We start from the raw sequence: 11,565 nt of genomic DNA on the forward strand, positions 1-11,565 counted from the left end.
TCTCGCGCATGTCAGCCAGTCACAGCCAGAAATGGTGCTCCCGGACCACCATAGTGAACATCGCACGACCCAGAGACTGCACTGTAACCTTCGTCACTCGTGGCGCGAGGTTCGCCACGGCGCGGAGTTCTCTGCAAACTTCCGGGTCGTGACCACCCTCGTGCAAGTCCCTCAGTGCCTTGGCCTGGTGCACTTGCAATCACGCCGTAGTGTGTAAGGCGGAGGCAGCTTCTCCACAGGTCGTATAGGTATCGCTGGCCAGTCGAGTACCTACAGACCCGGGAGGGGAGGCACGGTTCTCCCTGCAGGTTGGAGGCGGTATTAGGACACAATTGCATCGCAACCGACCGCTCCACCGGGGGGACCCTTGTAACCCCCTAGCTGCCCCACCATCGAGGGTGGTGAGGGAGGAGGATCCAGAAAATCAGTTTCTGGCAGTAAAAAGGTGCCGTCCACGACCTGTTGAGCTCCTCATGCACCTCCGGGAAGAAAGGCTGAGAACCAGCGCGGACCACCCCGAGAACCAATCGTGCAACCTTGAGGAGGTTTCCTGAAAGGGAACCACTGTTTGTTTGCTTGCTTGCTTGCCTGTTTGTTTGTTTTTTCATTGAAAAGGTCCAACGTTTTTACATGTTGTATATGATAATATAGTTTTCTCTGAAGTAAATTAGATTTTAATGTAAATATGTTTTTTTTATGTTGCAGCCTCATGCTAAAATGCTTTAAATTACTTTTTCAAATCAAACTTGACTCCATAGACCATAATCCCAAAACTGGAAAAAGATTTGGGTTAACTTTGCAATGTATTAAAAAATGTATTATACTTTAGTATAGGGACCAATTCTCACTATAAACTAGTTGCTTATTAGCATGCCTGTTATTAACATATTGGCTGTTTATTAGTACTTATAAAGCACATATTCTACATGACCATATTCTACATCCCTAATACCTAAATTTAACAACTACCTTACTAACTAGTAATAAGCAGCAAATTAGGAGATTATTCAGGCAACATTCGTAGTTAATGATTTGTTAGTAGCGAAAATGGCCTTAAAATAAAGTGTGACCAAAAATTTTTACTTACTTAATAATTACTGTTGGGTCATCTTTAGGATGTTTCTGCACTTTGATTGGAGTCCATCACATTTAATTTGATTGGACATGTTTTGGAAAGGCACATACCTGTCTACTGTATATAAGGTCTAGCATGTATAATTAAGGTATAACTGGTCTAATGCATTTCAGAGCAATAAGCAAAGACGTATTATGGCTAAGTGGCCTCTCCTCAGGACATGACACAAGAAAACCTGCTTGAAGTGCCTAAAGGACTCTCAGACTATGTGAAAGAAAATTCTCTGGTTTGATGAACCTCAATTCCAAGCATCATATCTGGAGTAAACAAGGCACTGCTCATCACCGGTGAAGCATGGTGGTGACCTATCCAGGCTCATTGGAAATATGTGCCTGTACCTACATTTCTGCAGAACTAAAAAAAAACATACCTATATGTACAAATCGCTGCAGTTTGAACACTAGAGGCAGAAAAACTCAGACAACTTTTAATCCTTTTCACACAAAGTATGATTTACCGGGACAGAGTTTCCAACACAGTTTGCTTGGTAGCTCATGTGATACAGCGTTGCACTTGTAAGGTGAAGTGCTTCAGTACGAATCCTGTGAAACTAAGGTTTGACAAAACAGCTCAAACCTGCGTATAAGAAAGTAAAATAGCACGGTTGCATCAACGATTGTGTTTTTGTGTCACTTTGCATTTGCTAACACTGTCGGGTTGGGTTTGGTGTATGTTATTTTCCAACATGATGAAGCATTAACGTTTAGTGACGATTCCCGGACATTTAAATTCTGAACCGCCACAATACATACCTGGACCAACGTAATATACCGTATTGGCCCGAATATAAGATGACCCTGATTATAAGACGACCCCCTTTTTTCAGAGGTAAGGCTTTTTAAAAACCAAATCTTGTTTTTTCTCAGTAAAACACATTTTGTCTTCAATTATTTTCATATTGCATATTTTTCCTATTTTAATTTTTGTTTTGAAAATATAGTAAAAACTGGTTAAATGTACCAACAATCACATTTAAAAAATATACACTTTTTGATATACCATTAAAAAAAAAAAAAGGTAGCCCATCTGAATTAGGACATTTAGGCTATCCATCTAATAGTAGCCTACCAAAATCTTATTAAGAGCAGAAGTTAAATCTTACTGTAGTCTTCAAATCCGGGCACTGTCTTACGTTTTAAAATCACAAAGGGAGTTTGGTCCCATCAGGACTCATGCAGCTGTAAGCTTTTCTTTTTCTTTTGTTTTTACTCGCGATCTTTACAACACGCATTACATTACGTATTTCATGGCACACTCGTGTTATGCGTATTTGGCGCCACCTATTGTTGTGGGTGTATTATTGACATGTCAAAGTGTAGACCCTGAATATAAGACGACTGCGTTTTTTCAGATGTATTTCCAAGAAAAAAACATCGTCTTATATTCGAGACAATACGGTAAATGCAGCAATATGTGCCTGTACGAACATAATAAAAACATGGCCATGGTCACGCATTGAACACACATTTTTTAGTGCCACTAACTGGACTTTTTACTTTGGAACTGCAGCAAAAAAACTGATTCAGAGCGCTCAGACGGGACTGAACGTTCACCTTCCAGTAGGACAATTACTCTAAGGACACAGCCAAGACAATACAAGAGTGGCTTAGGTAGGACTCTGTGAATGTCCTTGAGAGACTCAGCCAGAGTCCAGACTTAAACCCAGTCAAATATTTACTGAGAAACTTGAAAATGTCTGTCCACTGACGGTCTCAATCCAGCCTGAGAGAACTGAATACTTCCGCAAGGCAATGTATATCAAAATCTAAAACCATCACTGTACCATTGTACCACCACAGTACTTTTGTAACTCTACTCAGTTGTCCACTACCAATCATAAAGTCATAGCATTATAAAACTGTTAAGTGTTCATGTATCAGGTGGTCTTGTAGAAGATATTTAAGAGAGATATACAGTGGGGAAAAAAAGTATTTAGTCAGCCACCAATTGTGCAAGTTCTCCCACTTAAAAAGATGAGAGAGGCCTGTAATTTTCATCATAGGTATACCTCAACTATGAGAGACAAAATGAGAAAAAAAATCCAGAAAATCACATTGTAGGATTTTTAAAGAAGTCCACTACCAATCATAAAGTCATAGCATTATAAAACTGTTAAGTGTTCATGTATCAGGTGGTCTTGTAGAAGATATTTAAGAGAGATATACAGTATATTAGGGAAAAATAGAGGTGTGTCACCTACTGCATTACAAAGTTGCTTTTATATTATTACCATGACCTTCTCTCAGACCTCCAGTATTTTTCTGCTTCTTTTCTCTCATTTTTATTTTTTTTCAGTCAGGCAGTATGCTCTGCACCTTCTAAGCATGTTAAAGAATAGCTTTTTTCTCCAGTGTCCCTATTGACTTTTTTTGATGTCATGCTTTGCCAGTTGCCATGAAATGTTACAAGGTCCTCTCGGGTTCAGGAAGCAAAAATCCCATTCATCTTCTCTGTAGAGAAACTGATTTTTAATGATAATATTTAAACCATTAAAGGCAGACCTAGCATGAGCTCAAAAGTTGTTAGAGGATGATAAATAAAATTACTATAAAATTACTGAACATATAATTCTGTACCTTTAATATTTTGTCATACATTTCTAATCGGTCTTATTTTACATATTGGGCAATAACCTGGTCTGTAGTTTTATAGTGTATTGACTTTTTTCAGTCTTTTGCAGTGCTGAAAGTTTATTCTGTCATAAAATACATTAAGTACACAGTTTTTTACAGCAATAGTTGCTCCGTACCAAATGTTTAATCTTGTGATCTCAGAGCTCATTGATTTGGTTCATGACTTAGACTATTTTTATTGAAAAAATGTTTTAGATGCATAGAGAAATACTTCCAGAAACAAAGCCAGCAAAAATTGGCAGGTACTATCATAACAGTGCTGCTCAGTGCCAAACATCAAATACATGTTTGTTTGTTTTTTTCTTGGGCAATGTAGTCAGTATATCAATGGTTGTTTCTCCAAACGAGACATCCCCTTAACATCTACAATTCTCTTAGATGGTTGGGTAATAAAGTCCTGCCCAATCTCCTTTACAATTCATTTTAGTTTCATTTATTGATTATTATCATTTAATGTTGTGGGGTGTAGTTGTCCTGCTATATTAACTGATAATGAGCTCAGAGTGATCATCCTATAATCAGGCTGCTGAAACATTGTTTATCTTTACCGTGTTGAAGGATCACATTAAATAATCTCTCGTCCTCACTCTCCTTGTTATAACAGCTACCTGCGGGGGCAATGTGACAGGGCCTGCTGGGGTAATTCTATCACCCAACTATCCCCAACCCTACCCACCAGGAAAAGAGTGTGACTGGCGGATAAAAGTCAGCCCTGACTTTGTCATCGCTTTAATCTTCAAAAGGTAATGTGCTCACACATCACTGAGTGCCTCTCACTCTCATGACACCCCGAAGGGGTGTAACATCTCTTACATGTTTATAGTCACAAGTGCATTTTTAAACTCCAGTTTCTATAAATTTGAAGTGTATTTGAACATATTTAATCTGGTTTTAATTTTGAAATGTGGTTGTGAATTGAGAAAATGTTCTCTGACCTCTTGACAAGTTTATTGTGCTACATAAATATACTGTAAGATTCAGAACTCAGACCTTCCTCATTAGTCCAAAAATTTATTTAATTAAAACCAAGCTGCTAAAACAAGTCATTTTGTAATCCCTCCTTTTAATACACAATAGAGATTAATACAAGACTCCCTGCACAGGCACAGAACAACACCTGCTTCTTCATCGTTGTCTCTTTGGCCTATCCATGAACCGACAGGATAAAAATGTCAAAAATGCATCAATTGACTATTGATGCATTTTTGGTAAACCAATCACAAATCGACACAGACTTTGCAAATATACTTTTTAAAGAAAGATATAGAACTGACAGTATTGTCATAACATATAGGTGACTATTTTAATTATGCTTAATGCTTAAAGGGGTCATATGATGCTTTTTTAAAGATCATAATTTTGTGTATTTGGTGTAACAGAATATGCTGACATGCTTTAATGTTCAAAAAACACATTCTTTTTCAAATACTGTACATTATTGTAGGTCCTCTATGCTCCGCCTCTCTCAAACGCTTAGTTTTCTACAAAGTCCCCCCTTCCGACAAGTGCAGTCTGCTCTGATTGGCCAGCTGATCTCTCGCTCTCTCTTTCTTGCGCTCTCGCGCTCTCTCTCTCGCTCTCTCTCTCTTGCGCTCTCTCGCGCTCTCTCTCTCTTACACAGGCACAGAACAACACCTGCTTCTTTTTTTGCGCACACACACACACGATGCGCAAAACTCCGCATTTGAACAGTCAATAGCAAATACTTAAACTAATAACAAAACAGTAGCTGATTCAGAAGCGCCAGATTGTCATAGCAAAGTCAGAATGACCTCCTCTCCTAGGTTCACGAAACGGTCGTCCATAAAATGCATTGCTGTTCTGTTGTAAGTGATCTTAAAGATTCCTAAATGCATCTACTTTCGGAAGGCCAAATAAAGTGCTTTTGCTTTCACACTGAAACACACAGCGTCTCCCTGACATGCTGCTTCAACACTAACTGCGGTTACTGAAACCACCCCTTCTTTCTTTGCGTGCACATTTGGGCGGTATTATGCTAATATTTCCACATAGTGAGGGATATATGTGGGGGCGTGTTAGAACAAGCCATTTTAGGGGGGCGTGGCAGAGTCTTAACTTTGATAAAGAATATCTCTTTGGTTTTGAGACTTTAGTCTTTGCAACTTCAGGGATCTTATCTATGCACAATCAGCTTGTAACACTCCAAAGAGAAAGGAAAACTTGAAATTGCATCATATGACCCCTTTAATTAAAGAAATAGAAAAATAATACTCCCTTTATAATCACTGGAGCTGTCAGTCACTTCAGTTCAGCGCTGACTGAGTTCTGTACTCTGGCCAAAAATCCCATTATAATCAATGCCGCTGTCTACACTTCTCATTGAATCTCATATGTAAATTGTGTTTGCATTGTGTTGATTGTGTTGTTTATAATGAAAGCACTTGTGAGAGTGCAAATTTCAAGTTACAATGGCAAGATCATTGTGTTCACACACTCAACAGACATGACTGTGATACAATGTTCAGCGATGGGAGTAGATCTAAATGTTATGCTATAATCAACCCTTTCATCAAATAGTAAATCTCAGAAGGTGTACTAGTCAAAAACATACCAAAGGTTTGCAAAAGATACATTAAACATAACATGTATACAAGGGGTTAAAATTTATTTGTAAATTATGACCATTTTTGATGTAAAAAAAAATCATACTAATTATATGCACCTCGGGAAACATTATTAAAACAAACAAATAAAAATAATAAAATAATAATTTAGTTCACGACCCCTTTAATAAACAAACATTCAGTGAACAGGGACTATGCCAGGTACATATGTAGCATTTCTAGACAAATCAATATGCCGTTGCCAGATTACATTGAGTCAATATTTCATTTTGTTTAATAAATAAACTTTAACTTTATCATTGCGGGGCTCTTAATTTCAGAGAATACTATCATTTACCTTAAAGTCTTTAAAATGGAGCCAGACTGCATGGAGCAGATTTAGAAGATGAAAACCTGAAAAAGAATTTCTAAGCTAATGATTTTTATTTTATTTTTTTGTAGGGGTGGACTCCACGACATGGCAGCAGCAGCAACAATACTACAGCGAGAATCAAAGTTACGCCTTCTTTCTTTGCGTGAACATTTGGGCGGTGTTATGCAAGTCTTCCCACACAGTGACGTAGACATGTGGGGGCGTGTTAGAACGAGGCGTTTTAGGAGGGCGTGGACAAGTCTTAACTTTTATAAAGAATATCTCTTTGGGTTTGTGACTTTTGTCTTTGCAACTTTAGGGATCTTATCGATTCACGAACCGCTTGTAACACTCCAAAGAGAAAGGAAAACTTGAAATCGCATCACATGACCCCTTTAAAAAACGTAAGGATTTTGGATACTGTCCCAAATTCTGATTTCAGTAAGGAGTACGTCAACACAGCCACAGCTAGGACAACTACTGTATGTTCGTATAGCCATTTCATGGGGTCTTTAACAGCACCGCCAGATTTTGGATTTACTTGTGCCATTGGCATTGAAGTTTGGCATCTGTACTGATCTGTACTAGCAGTGAAGTAGTCATCAGCTGCCATGTTCGTGGCATATAGATCTCACATCAGTTAATTAGCAGAAGTTATCACTCCACTGTATGCATGACGTCAATAATGTGACCATATTTGGGAAACAATCGTGAGTGGCTAGTTAGTTTCCACAATGGCGTATTGTAACGTGGTAGTTAATCAGTGAGTGACATTGTTGTACGAGAAACACACCCCTGGAGTGCTAAATTCATGCATTAGTGAAAGAGCATATGCTAAATGGCTCGCAAGGGTGCAACTTTGCTGTGATTAGTCAAAAAAAAAGCTCTTTAAGTGGTATTGAGTTATATGTTGTAGTTCTCTTCAGCAATACTATTAACCTTTCTCAGTGAATACCTGGCAATATTCCCCACGGAAGAGCATTTTGTTCGCCAATTCGCTCTTTGTAAATGCTCTTTTAAAAAGAATGTGAGTTTGTATTGCGAAAATCAGGGCATGCGACAATGACAATGCACCGTCCCTAACGTGCTATGCACCTCCCTGAAATCATTTCTACTCCCAGCGGCCCTTTTTATATGATGATTATGGTTGAGTAAAAGTGCAGTTCATGGATTGTTGAATATTTTAATTGTAATTATTTTAATGGCAGCCTATTGCACAGTGTAGATGAACTCTGACTTCAACCTTTTGTCTTTGCTCCACATGAATACCCAATGCATTTAAAAGCTCGCTTGCCAATGTATTATATTGCTTTGTTGATGGTCTCAACATCCCACAATGCTTCAGGATTTCACTTTCATGTCGTGCCATTAGCTTCGCCCCGTGTTTGTCGGGAAACTGAGAGATGCATGGGAGTTTGATTTTTGCTACGAAAGCTCATCAGATAACACAATCACAATTCACAGGTGATGGGACTATTCAAATTCAGTGGTTGAAATCCTGGTGGAGCATCTAATTTTGCAGTATTGATTATATTTTTGATAGTATTTCATTGCATTTCTTCTGACTTCAATTTAAAGGTGAAGTATGTAATATCTGCTAAAACTGTTTTTTAAAAAATTTTGAAGTCTATATCATTAGTGGGACATTTGTGTTGTTTCTGGACGTGTGTAGCACATGTTGCAAACAAATAAATAAACAGGTTTGTTTGGCATTTCAACAGTGATTGTGAATCATCACAATTGCATGAGTAATTTGCAAAGGTTCTGCAAAGACTGCAGTAATTGGAAAAAAAAACTATGCAATATAACTAAATAAACACTATGTATAAAAATGGTCCGTTTAATTTTTACGGGTGGGAGAGGATGGAAATGGTCATAAAAAGCTAAGCAATTTAAATTTTTACAAAGTAGCCTTGACTAACATTGTAAGTGGACCTTTAATGTTTGATATGACCTTGTTAATATTAGAACTGCACATGTTCGGAGTAGGAGCCATTGAAAGGATGCTGCTTTCTCCTTCATGAATCATTGGTGTTGTCTATGTAATTGTTCCCAAGCTCAGATCTGAAAGTGATTATATCATTGTTTGCTGTTTGTTCTTTGATTGCCACAACAACACACTATTCTGAGGCCTAAATATGTATCTCACTCTCTCCATCGGAGCCTTAATTAGAACATGTCATATATTTCAATGAAATGATGGAGTCTTTTTCTCTTTGTTGTTGTATTTTCTTTTGGTTAATTCAATGTCCTTATTTGCTCACTGTTTCTTTATGCAAAGCCAATCTTTTTATCTGATGCTGTTCATCACACACCAGTAAACACAATTATTAATGCCTTTACTAGGGGAAAGAAATGAATATGACAATAATACAGTCCAAAGACTTTTATACCTTGAGGTACAGCACAACAGACTGAGAAATAGAAAAATATTAATATATTATAGTGGCCCTTAAAAACATGTACAAACATGGTTAATTTACGATTCATTATTTTATGGATCCAGAATATATATATATATATATATTTATACAACAGTTCGTTCTGGTTCTCAAATCTGATTGGTTGAGAACCGTGAGATATTGTACTGGTATCGCTACAGGATGCCCTTTCACAATTTTGTATCACTCCGCTTGTTCTAGCCGGGTCTATGTTTTTTTTTGTAACTATTCACTGAGCTAATCATAGAGTACATTAGTTAATATAAGAAAAAATGTCTAGCTTCGCGGTCTCTCTCTCATTTGGATGCACGTCTTGCCGCATTGTTTCTCTCTTATAACCTCATTATTTCTCACTAATAACCTAACTGAAGCAGCACATGGGGCGATCTCATGATGATATGCATATCAGGGTAAGAGGGACTGTGAAGATTATGTTTGAATGTTAAGCTTCCAACTCCTGAAGGCAGCATATATGATATAAATGATGACAGGATATTAATTTTTGGGGCCTATTCCTTTTAGCCTGTGTGGTACACTCCAGGTGCACTCACTCTTCCTGTGTTGTAGCAGAAACAAGGAAGATTGTGTTGCACACTTGCAATTTTGCAGACAGAATCTTCCCCACCTCCTTCCCACTTTCGCAGGTCCCTAAAGCGCAGACAGATAGCTGTTAACTGTCAAGTTGTTTGGCAGCCTCTCCAAGCACCACCTCCGGAGTTTTCTCCAACTGTCCTTCTCCCCATGTCGGGTGCCAGAAGGACAGAGACCATCTTCTGCTGCCCCGGCGCCTTCACCTGCCTTTCCCCTGGTGTTAGTTTGCTTTAATGCATGATGCCCTCAAGCAACTGTCTGCTCCCTCTTCACACTCACTGTCGATCTTGCTTTTTCCTCTTATGCTACCTCTCTTTTTCCTTCTGTCTGTTACCTGTCTCAGCCCTGGGAATGGCTGGCAGGGAACACAAGTGTGGGATACGATTGTGCATCTGAGTTGAATTACAGGTACTAGGGCTGTCAATCAATTAAAAATCGTGATCAAATGACTGAAATCAGCATTTCTCAACAGGCGTGTTCTGAGAACATTGAAGGATGCTGGAAGGTGGCATTTGTTTAAGGCGGGTTTATACTAAAGATTCACGGTGAGACAAGCTAAAACCTGTAACCGCTTGCAAAAGAATACGGTCTGCAGCATTCTAACTAGGGATGCACCGATACCACTTTTTCCAGTACTCACCCGATACCGATACTTTTATTTTTGGTATGTGCCGATACCGAGTACCGATACCAATACCAATATTTTCATTGCATTTGTACATTTTTAAAACATTGGGTACAGAAACCAAAAGAGTATGTATAATGTTAGTCGGTTAACTTCATTTATCAAATAGATACAGTCAAACCAAAATTTATTCAGACACCTTCAACATTTCTCACATTATCACAGTTTATTCGCTATAGTTTAGGAAATGGTAATAAAATATGATAAGAACCCAAGAGTTAAACTGTGTCAGAACAAATTCAGCTTGATAATGTCAGATAACTTTGATAGAAAGGTATGTAATGGATTACAATAAACCAAAAATTATTCATTCAGCTGTCAATATGTACACACCTATCAATACTTTGTCGGCTGACCCTTACACTCTAAAAATGCTGGGTTGTTTCAACCCAATTTTGGGTCAAATATGGACTAACCCAACGGTTAGTCCATATTTGACCCAAAATTGGGTTGAAACAACCCAGCATTTTTTAGAGTGTTAGGGTCACCTGACTATTTATACTTAATGACAGCATATAGTCTCCTGGGCATGCTGTCAACCAGGTTCATGCAAAAAATTCGGACTCGGTCTGAATAATTTTTGGTCCCAAATTTGTATAAATTTTACTGCTAGTCTACTGTATGAAGAATTTTTGGGTATGATTTGTCACAGTTTACTTTATTTTGCTTCTCTCTATGGTAGTCTACATCATCTTTAATTTAATAGCATTAGAGCTGCTCCATTGCAGCGGCTTAGTACTGTAATCACACGATTTGCTGTAAAAATGCAGGGAACCACTCGCTATAAATCTCCTAACTGTGATATTTTCATAAATAGAAGTTGTGTTTTTTTCATCTGAAACAGTGATTTATTTTCCAAAGCCACTCATATAATGCAGAAACACTCATGAAGCAAGCAAAACACGTGCAACGCGCACACATATTTGTACTGGTGCAGAATGAGAGGGACAAGTAAAGTACAGCCTAGCGCATTTCACACAGGGTGTTAGTTTCACTTTCGCCAGAAAGTCGTGTATGCTTAAAGGTGAAAATAAATGACGTTTATAGTTGTAACGAATCAGCTCATGATTAATATGAATAATTAACCATAACTATTCCAGTATCTGGAACTTGAATCGAAAATACTAAAGGTTCTCAGGGCAC

The 11,565-nt window shown here is 38.1% G+C and overlaps 1 protein-coding gene across 1 annotated transcript in view; it reads left to right on the plus strand.

Annotated features, from left to right (window-relative positions):
* The window catches only part of LOC107565079 (CUB and sushi domain-containing protein 1-like), a gene marked incomplete at its 3' end in the record, with an annotated part of 65,565 nt that overhangs the window by 49,936 nt on the left and 4,064 nt on the right, over positions 1–11,565 (plus strand). The window contains exon 19 of the mRNA XM_016250264.1: positions 4,373–4,511. Within this exon, the coding sequence (XP_016105750.1) occupies positions 4,373–4,511 (139 nt within the window). The remainder of the gene's footprint in view (positions 1–4,372; positions 4,512–11,565) is intronic.

Source organism: Sinocyclocheilus grahami, unplaced genomic scaffold, assembly GCF_001515645.1.
Source record: "Sinocyclocheilus grahami isolate Dianchi unplaced genomic scaffold, SAMN03320097.WGS_v1.1 scaffold980.1, whole genome shotgun sequence".
NCBI classification, from domain to species: domain Eukaryota; kingdom Metazoa; phylum Chordata; class Actinopteri; order Cypriniformes; family Cyprinidae; genus Sinocyclocheilus; species Sinocyclocheilus grahami.